Here is a 14,273-nt window from a genome sequence, read left to right on the forward strand (position 1 = left end):
GTCGGGTGTGTGACCATTGAGTATTTCTGTATTTTGAATGAAACTTTGGTGAGTTGTAAAATTTTTATAATTGTTTGTAGTACTTATAAGGGATATTTTGTAGAAATTTAGATTGTAGTTTCTATATGGGGGATTAACTGATGTTTTTGTCACATAATTTGTTTTGTATTTTTTTGTTTTGGACAGCAGATGAAATTTAGCTCTGTAGCTAATTCTGGGGCAGATTCCTGACTGTCTATTGTCCCTGTCAAATAATGAATTAAATAAATAAAAAATAAGATGAAAGTCTGCTTTCCATTCTGCCTCATTGTCTCGGAGGAGCAGACATATTTTTTGCTTGTGCCCATCGCTCTGCTTCTCTGTTGTGACATTAATTTTGCTTTCTCTCATTTCAGAATGCTTTATCGTGGTTTCTTCACTTTTACTGTGAGCAAGTGAGAGATTTATAGCCTTTTTTACGACTCCATAAACTGACATCAATTTTCATTTCGTTGCCTCCCTACTCTACATGGCTCCAGGGGGTTAATAAAGGCCTGCGGATGATGTAGGACATAAGTGTAGCATGAGCTCCGGTGAGAATATGCTAGTCTCGCGAGAACCCAGTTTTGTTTACAGCAAAGGAAAACCAGTCTCCTCTTGGCTTACATCGAAATCCTTTTCCTTACAAAGCCTTGTTTTGTACTTCTAATTCGTGACCAGTGTTTTGTTTTGCTCCCTCTTCTGTGCTTCCGCGTTATAAAGTTTTAAATATGGATATTTTTCTTACACAAACACACAGAATCTTATTAACCTGCCACAGCTGTGTGGAGCACTTTTTATGATGGATGGATGCACTTTATTGGCCTTCAAAAAATCAACAGCCATTCACTGCCATTACAAAGCTTGGAAGAGCCAGGACATTATTTAATATATCTCTGTATTCGTCTGAGAGAGAAAAGTCAGTCATGTACATCTAGGATGGCTTGAGGGTGAGTAAATAATCGAGCAATTTTTATTTTTGGGTGAACTATCTGTTTAATATTGGTATTAGGGGTAACAAATATTCTAAAACGATTTTCTTCTTTTACAGACTTTCACATCTACCTTGTTTTCTCTGTTGTTCAAACCCGCTGTGTAAATGTGACCAGTCAGCTCCACACCCTGTCAAGGGGGCAAAGGTCAGTCTCGAGGGCATCATTTGTTCAGAACACATGGCATTCCTGTGCTTAAATTAGCTTGTGCACTTTCATTGGGACGAAACCTGTCGAAACAACTGTTCCCGAGGCACAGAACAAAGACGCGTGGAGAAAGTCCGAAGCGGTTCTTTTGAGAGCGGACAGAGACGCGAGCGCAACGCCAGATATCAGAAGCTGCTGAAAGCATGAACACCGCAGATGTTTTTGCATTTAATTGAAGCCAAGAATCTTTTCTGGACAACATCTGAAGACCATCTTCAATTTTGGAATGTTTTGCTTGAAGGGAAGATTCCGAAACATGCCGATCTGCTACTTTTAAATATTTACACTACATTTAAAAGGTAAGCGCTTCTATTTCGCGTTGTTGCGCTGCCTCACCTTGACCGAAAGGGTCACCCAGGGGTCTCCGCCATCCCGCTCTTATCGCCAGGCTCCTCTGTTCTCAGTCAGAGAGGAAGTTTTGACAGCCAGACTTTACAACCTCCTCTCCCCCTGCCTGCGCTTTGCACATGCTCTGACAGAAACTCCGGCCCGGTGACTTCATCCCTCATTCACGAAAGCTTCCCCTCCTCCTCTCTCTCTCTCTCTCTCTCTCTCTCTCTCTCCGGCAGCATGCCAGCCGTTTTTCTCTTGCTGCGCTCTCTGGTTGTCAGTCTCTTCAGTAGCAGATTAGCAGCCTCTGCCGCGCAGCTCCTTCGCAGAAGCCTCACGGCGGCTGCTGGCCACCTCGGCACCGTGCTGCGCCACGTCTGGGAGCGCATCAGTTCCCAGGAGTCCAAGGAGGCCATCCTGGGCTGCGTCTTGTGCATTCTCAACATGCACAAGAAGGTGGACAACTAAATTCTGGAGGAACGAGTATAGCTTTGACTTTTTATTTTTTGATTTAGAACGAACCATGTCAGAGAGCATCGTCAGGAAAATCCAGCCGTTCACCATCGGGACCAAACTCTCAGCGCCTGCCGTGCCAAAGTGCTCGGACTTTCCCGATGGTTTTCTTCCGAACCGGACGTTCTCGGATAACTGCAAACTGAGGCACCTGAACGAACAGGTATCTCTTTATCTCGGTCGAGACAGACACTGCGGACCCGTGGCGAAGCATCGGCGCGAAGAGATGTCCGACGACCACCTGAACCGAAACACAGCCTCCCCACCGAACGCTGCGTCCAGATCCATTCGTAAGATCACCATCTCCAGCCGAATGGAGGCTGCGAAAGACAGACTGACTCCAGGGATGGAGCTGAAGAAAATAAGAGCAAACTCTGAGAATATTAATAACAATAACAACATCACATCCTCCAACATGCAGCTGCCTAAAATAGTGGGCGTCAGCTGTGAGAATAAACCAAGCTCACAGTTCAAGGTAAGACATTCATTTATATATTTGAAATCCAATCCGAATGGAAGTAAATGAAAATATTTGTTTCTTTATGTGAAGCCATCTTTGCTTTTTAATGCAGGCATACAACGAGTATTTAGGTTATTAACAAAAATGCCTTGAACTTTTTTTTATTGGTCTATAAAATCTATTTGTAATATTACGTAATGTGTAAGTAAAAAAAAAACTGTTGCTATCCTGAAAAACTCAGGTTGTTTTATTATTGTTATTAATGATGAAATGAGCATTCATTTTATTCATGAAGTGCATAAAACGCTTCATAAGTAAGTGTTTTTATAGATATAATAATGAATGTATGAATGTCAGTTTTTTAAATATTTTTACTGTGCTTATTATTAGATTTAATTTAATATAAAAAATCTAAAAAATACAGATATTTCAATTGATATGTGATTAGTAAAAATAAATGTTTATACATCTATAACATTTATAAATGTATCACGTCACTGAAGATTGAAATGTGACAATATATATATATATAAGCCTGTAAAATGTCATGTAAGTGCAGTAAACTTTGAAACATTGCTGTATCGAGTTAAACATGCTCACATAAACTACTCAGGACAATAACATTGTGTTACTGGAATAAAATGGCATGCCCCTGGAATCTTGTTTTTGCAGAATCCACATGTTGCTGTTGTTTAGTAAAAGCTTCCTTAATCAAAACATATTGAAATGCCATGGAAACGGTGATACACAAATATAACTATTGTAGCCGATCTCATCCAGGCTGATGATGTCACCGCTCTCTCAGCTTTAATATCAGTTCATGCGTGTCCACATGAACTGATAGGCACGTCTTATTATGAGCTGGAGAAGGCAGGAGATGAGTGCGGTCGTGTGCTCAGGATCTGTGTGGTTCAGATGATGTGTTTATTATGTAACGCTGCTCTTCCTGGAATCACTGCTCAAGTTCAAATGATGTCAGAGCTTCGGCTGAAAGGCTCCATTCTGTTCAAATCCTCCTCCAGGATCCAGCGTGTGTTCACTCAGGTTTTGTTTCATGTCAATGGGTCAGCAGGCGAAATGCTTCTGTGCATTTATACTATACAATAGAGATCTTCTATACGTCTAATACCACTAGTCACAGTGCTTCTATTTTTCTCATCTTTATTTCATTACAAATCATTTGATCAGTTTCAGTGAAAAGTTTTGAAATGAACACGATTTTCAGGATTTCTTAGTATTTGTTTTGTTTTTAATATATTAAAGGGTTTCCACCCCAAAATGAAAATTTTGACATTAATCACTTACCCCCCATGTCGTTCCAAACCCGTAAAAGCTTGGTTCGTCCTCGGAACACAGTTGAAGATATTTTGGATGAAAACCGGGAGGTAATTAACACTGTCAAGGTCCAGAAAAGTATGAAAGACATCGTCAAAATAGTTCATCTGCCTTCAGTGGTTCAATCTGAATTTTATGAAGTGACGAGAATACTTTTTGTACGCAAAGAAAACAAAAATAACGACTTTATTCAACAATTCGTCTCCTCCGAGTCACCATATAGCGCCATATTGGAGAGCATCCACTGAACGCAAACAGCGTATGCTCTTCTGTGTCAGCTGCACCACAAGGATACGCTGTTTTCAAATCAAACTGTAAATCAACATAGAAAACATGTGGTGCGTCTGACACAGAAGAGCATACGCTGTTTGCGTTCAGTGGATGCTCTCCAAAATGGCACTACGGTGACACAGAGGAGACGAATTGTTGAATAAAGTCGTTATTTTTGTTTTCTTTGCGTACAAAAAGTATTCTCGTCAGGGAATGGAATAACCCTTTAATATAACAAAAAAGTGTATTATTAGAATTAATAAAATTAATAAATAAATTGATAAATTAATATAAAATATTATTGTATGTTATTGTGTTAGAAGTACAGATAATCAGTTTTGGCCTTGAAAAGCAAAACCGCAATATTGTCTGTCTCTCAGATAATGACTATAACTCATGACAGCTCAGTGTTTGTCTTTGTTTAGGTGTTGCTGTGTAAAGATGGTGAAAAGCAGTTCAGTGGTGACAAAGAGAAATTCACTTCTTCGCCACAGGTAACTTTATTGATTTACCAGATTAACCTTAATGACAATATTCTGAAAAAAAATAGTTTTCATCATTCAGATTTTGATTTTAGATTTATGCGTTCAGCGGACAATTTTATCAAGAGCGACTGAAAAACAATCAAGCTTTTTTCATATTTATTTTCATTATACAGATTTTTAAAAGTCTTCATTGAAGCATGAACCAAACTAACCAGCTCTGAGATTAATCACATCAAACATTTGAAGCAAATGGGAAATTTAAATTCTTTTACAAGTACACAAATTGTTGTTGTTATTGGTGGTGGTGTTAGTGATGTAATTATTATTAAAACTATTTCATCTTATTATTATAAAAGCTTTTGGAAAAAACTCTAATGTAGTGCATTTCATGTTTAATTCTGAATGCACAATTCACACCAATTTTTTTTTTAGTATCATTTAGATTCTATTACAGTTTTTAAAGATTTTAAATTAGTTTTATTTTTGTTTTTTCTATATTAATTTTAATTAAAATTTGAGTATTTTTTTGTTGTAATTTTTATTTTTCTGTAGTTTTTTTAATTTATATATAGTTTTTATTTAGTGCTGTCAAACAATTAATCGCATACAAAATAAAAGTTTTTGTTTGCACAATATATGTGTGTGTTCTGTGTATATTTATTATGCATATATAAATACACATACAGTATATATTTTGAAAATATTTACATGTATTTACATATTTATATTCATATAATTTATATTTTAATTTATATAAATAAATATAATTAATATATAAAAATAACCTATTTTTCTTAAATATGTACATGCATGAGTGTATACATACACATGCATATATTATGTAAACAAAAACTTTTATTTTGGATGTGATTAATCATTTGACAGCACTATTTTTATTTCATTTTAGTACTTGTACTTCTTGTTCCCTGACCGCTCGAACACACGACTGACCCCAGACCTGTGTGCAGCGGAATTTAATTTTGACTGTGAATTCCCTCTTTGAGTGGTTTGTGTTCAGCCATAGCCAGATGTATATAAGATAATGGGCTCTTGGAATTTAGGAAGTGATGTCAGTGGCACAGCAGGCCAAGCCTAAACGACTTATTATTTTAAGTGTTCAGTTGGGTTTTGCAGAGGAAAAAGCAGCGGTGAAATTTTTACAGCCGTTTTGGGGTAATGTGAGTCGAGGCCCTTAAAAAGCGAACCGCCCTTTGATGAGACGGCGGCTGCGGTCGGGGCCACCTGCGCACAGCGCTGTTGTTTGCGAGGCACGATGCCTGCGAAATAAATGTTTGCTCGCAACATTAAGGAAAATCAGCACTCAAAACAAACCGGTCGCAGCCTGAGCGCCTGTGGGCCAAGGCTTGAGTCATCTGCGATCGGGCGCTGCGCGAGTGTGACCAGGCCGAGCGGATCGGTCAATCGTGTGGAAAACATGAGCTCATACAGGATGGGATGACACTCGGAATCACTGGACACGGACGGGACATGCCAATCCACCCTGAGTGATGGAGTACCTCAGCATATGTGAGGCTCTTTTAGATAGATTTACACACTGCAAAATCTGGATTTCCATATCTTAAATGCCCATAAAATGACTAAGAAGCAAAATTGCTTATGATGTTCAGTATCTTGTTTGTTTAATTAAGTGTATTTTTCTTAAAACATTGTCAAATTGGGTTGTCTTGTAAATGTGGAGTGTATAAACCATTTTTTGGTTTGCTTAAAACAAGAAAAATCATATGTTCATATGACTGTATCATATGTTCAATGTCACAAATTTTGCATCTTTGATCATTTTAAAACATTAATAAAAAATATTGAATAAATGGTTTGAATTAACAACTTTAAAACTTGAATAACTTTATTGTATAATTGTGTATTTTCATTTTTCGTTTTAATTTAAATTTCTAATTTTGTTGCGTTTAAATGTTGATAGGCATTATTCATTTTTATTTCCACTGTAGTAGCTTAGTTATTTTAAAACATTAAGATACTAAATGAAAATGAGAAATATTTTTTATTTTATTTCAAGTAAAAATTATGATTTTTTTTATTTTTTGTGGTTTTAGTTATCTCTAATAACCATTAGATATATTTAACAATTATTAAGCTATACTAAGAATGAACAAATGGATGCATTACCATCTCAAGTAAATGTATCTTTCTTAAAGGATGTTTAATAATGGAAAACAAGATACAGGTGAAGATGATTTTTTTGCAGTGTAATGTTTTTGCAGCACAAATATGTGATCTCGTCTTTTATTTATGATTGTGATGATGTGTTGATGTAATGGGCCGCCCTTTCCCACCATCACCACAGATGTTTCCTGACTTTACTGAGTTTGTCAAATTATTTGAGCACTTTAAATGCGTCCTCACCACCATATACGTCACTGGTTGTGCTGACTGTGGCTTTTGGTTATATAAGACTGTCTGACATGAGTTAGCAATGGCTTTCTGTACTGTAAACAGTGTCGTTATCTGTTAAAATGGACCGTTTTACACACCGCCGCTAGCATCGCTGTTACCGTACCTATTCCGGCTGCACACACAAACATGTCAGTCCATAACGTTGGTCTAGCACGAATTATGCACTTTTGCAAAAACTCCCTATATAATCACTAAACTGCGAAATGAAACTCTTACTTACACCTTTTGTTGTTTGAGATTAGAGAATTCGCAAGCGTGCTGAATTGTTTCAGAGTGCACTTGCAACAAAACTCTGGTGTTTATGATGATTACTCATCTAAATGCTTCTGATTGGCGCTAACTAATTTAATCGCATAAACGCATTGGCCATTGAGTTCATAAACGCTACAGAAACGTGTGATTGGTTATAATGCTTAGCGTTGCAAAAAAAGTGCGCAAACAGAAACCTGATGCAATCTAATGCCATGAATTGACACTTTTAAATCGTTTTCACCTTTCACTTTAATCGTGACAGCAGGAGTATTTTAATTGTGCAGCAGCCTTTTTTGCCCTATTACCTTGAATTTGTGGGGCATTAATTTCTGAGCATGCTTGCAGACATTTTAAACAAGCAGTACTTTAGTTAATCAATGTGTTTTCTCATTCCTTTCTTATTCAGTGTGTTGTTGTGGTTGATTCGTCACACATTTAAGCATGCATGGTGCCGATGAGCTGCTCTTCCTCACTTGTAGTCATCGATGACATAATCACTGTGGGAATTTACTTTGTGGTTCCGTGTTGCAGTGATCTGAAATGACCTTGTTTCTTGCCAGGACTCGTTTCGCAGCTCTTCCATTCTGTAAGCGTCTTACACTCAATATAAACTCTCAATGACGTCGCACAAGCTTTTCAGTCCACCAGCACAGTGTTCAGATGTTTTAGCTTGTATATATTACCAGTTTTCCCCATGAATAAATGATAATTTCATATTTCTTTCCACATAGACCCAGATGCTCAAAACCCAAGCAAGAAAGGATGTGGTGGACAGTCTGTCCTGCGAGCACAAAGACGTGTGCTTTGTTTCAAAAGTCTCATCGGTGCAAAATGAGCACAGTTTTACCCAACAAAACACCATCTTCAATAAGGAGATCACTCAGGTATGATCGCTGCACTCTGTCAGTGAAAATCAACAGAGACTGCTTTAAAGAATAGTTCACTAAACTGAATAAAAAAGAAACAATTCAGCAGCACCATTTTATATGTTATTCATTTGGATTTTATGCATTTGGCAGATGATTTTATTGCATTCAAGTCATGCAAGGCATTTGCTTAAAACAAGAAAAAAACAATATGCCAACAACATGCTCAGTATCACACATTTTACTATTTGGATTTGAGACGTGAATAAATATATAATGAATTTTAATTTATTTAAATCATTTATTTAATTGTATGTGTGTATATGTATATGTATATGTGTGTGTATATATATATATATATATATATATATATATATATATATATATATATATATATATATATATATATATATATATTAGGATTTTATGTATTGTTCATTTGCTTTAAATTTTATTAAAAACAAATCTCTCTCTCTCTCTCTCTCTCTCATATATATATATATATATATATATATATATATATATATATATATATATTAGGATTTTATGTATTGTTCATTTGCTTTAAATTTTATTAAAAACAAATCTCTCTCTCTCTCTCTCTATATATATATATATATATATATATATATATATATATATATATATATATATATACACACACGCACATTTTATTGCATTCCTGCAAATTATGCAAAATATGAATTAACATATTAAATACAATTTAAATGTAATATTTTTTGTCATAACATTTGTATAATATAAAAATATGTATTTTATATATTATAAATAAAATACAATTTATGTCATATATATATATATATAGATATAGATATATATATACATTTACGGAAAAGAAAATTGTAGGGAAAATTATATTAAATATTGTGTTTCTGGATAAATAATTATTTTTATTTTTTTTGTAAGTCCATTAAGATATGACATTGTAATAGTTTATTTTAACAATAACAAAAACTGCAATAAATATTTGAAATCAGCTTGAATTGGTAATTAAATCATTAAGAATTTTTTATAATATAAAAAAAACTATAATATATATGATAAAAAATAACATTACTTTTTGTAACACTTTACAGAAATGAATATTGAAGGCAAAATGGTGTGAAAATAAATTTTTGCATTAAGAAATTAAGACTTTTTTTAAAGCCCATTAAAAGATTTTTTTACATTGTAACAATTTTTTTTAACAATACAAAATACTGAAGTAATTATTTTAAATAAACATAAATTAGTAATTAAGTAGTGCAAATTATTCTAAAAATTTAAATATAAATTTTAATAATATAAATACATTATATATATATTTATTCGTAAATCATCATTTGAGGGAAAATTGTGAAAATGCAGAAAAGCTTGCTTCATTTTCTTTATGCTAAATTTCTTATTTAATTGTTCTTGATTTTGGGGGAAATCAATCCTAGAAATGCTCATTTTGCTTCAACTTCACAGCTGAAACTTCACATTGCCTTTGTGGATAGGTGGACCTGTGTTTGGTCACTTTTGATTTTGTCCAGCTAAACTGAATCGGTTGAATGGTTGCATTGCATGTGGAAAATTACACTTGCAGTTTACAGACATAAAAAGCAGTGTAGATAAAGGTGGAAACAGAGCGTCCCGGCCCTTCTGACCCCGTTCAAGCCCCTCGGTTTCTTTTCTTTCGCTCTTTTTATCTGAAGTTGGAGAGCGGGCAGCACAGGGGAGTGGGAGGGAAGGGAACAGCCACAAGAGGAGCAATTATTTTGGGATGAGATCATTGTTTGGCCCTGTCTATTCACGCCTCTGGCCTTCTGAGACTAAACCGAGCCGCTCGAGCGCTCGCGTTATCTCATCGCCACGCTCGCTCTGACATACAAGGACATTTTTCGAGGATATTTGCTTCAGGACGCAGCTGCTGTTCTCAGCAGCCCGTATGACCCATGAGATTTACTGAAGTGGGCAGTGCAGTGTTTTAGATGACAGACGAGCCTCAGGAACAGTAACACATCGTTAATCTTAATAGGCTGTAGAAATGCTGCCATTCGTTTAGGAAATGGCCTTTGGATGAATATTCGTGTTGGGCAAAGCCTCCATCTCTTACGGGCGATTCGGTTGACTGATAGCATTGATGAATCTGTGTTAGTGTAGCATTATAGAGTCAAGGATGTGGAAATTGGCCTGTGTTTCAGAAATGTGAATTAAAGTCAACACATCCTCCAGCGCTCTTTAGGATTGCCCCATTCACATAAAAATGGGTTAATTGTATCATTTTGATAATTAAAAGAAATTAGATGTGAGCGTTTGCCTGTTCAAAAGATTTTTTATTAATACATTTATTCAGCAAGGCTGCATTAACTTGATCAAAAGTGACAGTAAAGACATTTATAATGTTGCAAAATATTTCTATTTCAAACTAATTATGTTCTTTTGAACTTTCTATGCATCAAAAATTCATGAAATAAAATAATAATCAGAAATGTTTCTTGAGCAGCAAATCCACATGATTCCTGAAGGATCATGAAAATTCAGCCTTGCACCACAGGAATAAATTACATTTTTAAATATATTCAAATAGAAAACAGTTATTTTAAATGGTAATAATATTTCAAATTTTTACTGATTTTTTTTTTTCATCAAATAAATGCAGACTTGGTGAACAGAAGAGATTTTTCAAAAACGTTTTTCTTTTTTGTTTTTAAATCTTACTGACCCCAAACCTTTGAATGCTGGTGTTAGTCTGTGGGATTTTTTTCACCTGTTTTCAGGTGAAATTGTGTTTCTGATTCATTCAATTCAAGTTAAGTTTATTTGTATAGCGCTTTTCAATATACAATTTGTTGCCAAGCAGCTTTACAGAAAATGTTAAGTTTGTACATTATATTTAGGAGTAGGTTATTAGTGGTGACTATGACAGAAGTGTACAAATCATAAAAATCATGCAGTTAGTCACAAATTGCATGTAATCAAACAGACAGTGAAAACTATTAACTGCAATGATTAAATGTTGCCAAATCAAAATTTGGTAGATTTGTATGTTGTTCCAGGTAATTAGTAATCAAACAGTACATGTCTCATTAACAAGACACATGCTAACCACAGGTATGAGGAAGAGTTTTCACTTTAGATCGAGCACCTGTTAGAAATCAGTTTCACAGTACAGGTTCTGCTCATTTTCTCAAAGGAGGAAGCGGGAAAACCTGCATGACCTCAGCCGTGCTGATGACATCTATAGCCGTATCATTTCACCAAACTTTCATTCTGATTTACGGAATGTTATTTTTTGAAAAACGGGCTATTGTTTTAAAGGGAAGCGGAAGAAACAAAGTATGAAGTCATGGGTTTCTCGTCACGGTGGGGTAGAAATAAGACGATAGTGTTGTTTACACAGGCCGCGAATATTGAAATACCGTTGAGCCTGTGGGAAGCCATTAAAAATAATGACTGATCTTTTATTAGAAGTGACATCATATTATTTTTGATCTGCACTGTGAGATCTTGCCAAACATTGCGGAGGGTTTGTTTTTCTTGTCCACTTGTGATGTGTGTCTCCTGTGTGTTTTTGATGTGAGAAAGATTTGGATTTATACTGAAACTCCCAAACCATGATAAAAATTATATAATCAATGGTCATGGTAGAATATATATTTCCATGACTTTAAATAATTAAAATAATTTACCAATTTTATATATATATATATATATATATATATATATATATATATATATATATATATATATATATATATATATATATATATATATATATATATTTACATTTTACTCAGGTTATAAAAACTAAAACTGAACCAAAACAAAACAAAAAATTGGATACTTGAAATAAACATTAACAGAAATAAAATAAAATCAAACTTTTTTTAATTTCATCAAATGTTTTCCAAGGCAAGATTTCTCATTAAGTTAGTTTAACTTGATGTATTTAAATAAATAAAAAATGAAATCAACTATATATTTATTTAAATACATCAAGTTGGAAAAAATTGGTTGTTTTTGTCATTTTAATAGTTTATAGTTTTTCTCTTTTTTAGTGTGTGTGTGTGTGTATATATGTGTATATGTATTTATACACACACACTTTAAAAAAGAGAAAAGCTATAAACTATTAAAATGACTAAAACAACAAAATAACAAGCATAAACTACAATTAAAAGATGAAAAATAAAAACTGATTCGAAATATTTGACATTAGTTTACTTTGATGTACAAATATAGCTAAAATGGAAGTAAAAATTACTAAACTATATTGACATTTAAAAAATGAAAATATTATAAATGACAGAAAAGAAAATGACCAAAACTAACTACAATAAAAAATAAAATGGAAATGCTAAATATTAAAGCAAAAATAAAAAAACATTTATATTTTAGTTTAACTTGATGCACTAAAATAACTAAAATGGAAGTAAAATGAATAAAAAGTATATAGAAAAAAACCTAAATGACAAACACAACAAAATCACTTTAAAATTAAAATGAAAAATTATATAAAATATTATATTAAAATATAAAAATAGGTAATCTATTACTAAAACAACACTAAATTATACAAGATTCAACCAGACAAGATTTTAGCATTAGTTGAAATTATTTGTACCGCCAATTTGATTATACTTCAAAATGTTTTTAAGTTGAAGGAGTTTGAAATATTTTACAGTGCACATGATTTTATATTTTCTTAAAAAGGTAGGAAAAAAATATGCTGTCTCCTCAGCAATCAGTCATGTCTGTCTGGGACAAATTATGAGGCGAGGTTTAATATTTTAATATGCACCATAGAAATAGTGATGGTTTCTGTAGCCAGCAGCACTAATAATTACCCTAAGCTGTCTCCTTACATTTAGCCCAATATGTTGCTTTTATTGGCTTTGGAGATCTCATGCGTTTAGTCTTGCAGAAATGACAACTTCATTTAACAATCGTTTGGTTTGTGCTGATGTGGGTGGGCTTTTTGAAGACCGCCAGTGGTCATACATTGTATTCATACCAAATAAACATGTCCAGGACCTATCTGGGCTCGGCCAGCTGGTTTCTATTCACGCAGTGCAAACATGGCCAGAAATTGTGCTTTCAAACGCCTTATGCAACTATCTGTGAGCTCCAGCCAAAAGAAACCTTCACTGCTCATAACATGATATCTGAGAAACGGTGAGCAATCTCCCGATGATGTTTCTGAACTGTTTCTGTAAGTCGAGACATAAGTAATCGCTATTTTCTTCAAAAACAAAAGTCACAGAGGAACTTTCCTCGGCGTGAAATAATAGACAGCGACTGTAACTTCACATGTGCTGCTATTTGCTTAATATTGTGTTTCCAGAGTGCACTCAGAAAGCTAAGCGAGCGTAAAATGGGCCTTAAGTGTCTCAACATGTGTTCATGTTTCAAACATTAACAATAAAATCCAAAGAAAAAACAGAAAGGATGGAACTAACATCCTCTGTGATGTGATCCAGCCTGAATAGTTCAGAAATTGGTCATTTGTTTTGAGCAGGTTTCTTTAGTAATATTTATTAGAGGGAGGAATATTTTCTTCCACCAGCTTCAAATCTTTATCCTGAAAGGGTAAATAAATTTATAAATAAATATTTTATTTATTGCATTTTATTATGTAGTTTATTGCATTTATTGATATTCATTATTTTAGTTAGTTAGATATTATATTTATTTGTCTAGTAATTAGCAATTTTGTCTCGTTTTCCTTTACAGATATCTAAATCTTATGCCAAGACACATTTACTTCAGAAGCATAATGACATCAGATGTTAAGCTTTGCTTTCTGAAAAATTAAGTGAGAATTTATTTATTTTTTCTCACAATCAGAATATATATCTGCTAAAGGGACATAACCTTGTTCTAAAATTGGATTAAGATTTATTTTTTAATTTTTTTACCCCTTCGGCAGATATGTTTAATAGTTTTAAGCAATAAAAATAACAAAAAAGACTTCATATGTCATTTAGTTTCTCAAGTAAATGTGTCTTGATTCAAGGATGTTTAGATAGCTGTGTATTATATTTTATTATATTATCAGATTAGTTTTTAAGAATTACTAAACTATAAAAAAAAGTTTTTTTATGTATTTTTTTGTTCACCAAGACTG

General features: G+C 33.8%; 1 protein-coding gene across 1 annotated transcript in view; it reads left to right on the forward strand.

Annotated features, from left to right (window-relative positions):
• The first annotated feature begins 1,680 nt into the window (after positions 1-1,680).
• Positions 1,681-14,273, forward strand: part of LOC306884250 (uncharacterized protein) — a 52,565-nt gene continuing 39,972 nt past the window's right edge. Inside the window, exons 1-3 of the mRNA XM_079439983.1 lie at positions 1,681-2,535; positions 4,551-4,619; positions 8,027-8,179. Of these exons, the coding sequence (XP_079296109.1) occupies positions 2,071-2,535; positions 4,551-4,619; positions 8,027-8,179 (687 nt within the window). The 5' untranslated portion in view covers positions 1,681-2,070. The remainder of the gene's footprint in view (positions 2,536-4,550; positions 4,620-8,026; positions 8,180-14,273) is intronic.

Source organism: Barbus barbus, assembly GCF_936440315.1.
Source record: "Barbus barbus genome assembly, chromosome: 18".
Classification (NCBI taxonomy): domain Eukaryota; kingdom Metazoa; phylum Chordata; class Actinopteri; order Cypriniformes; family Cyprinidae; genus Barbus; species Barbus barbus.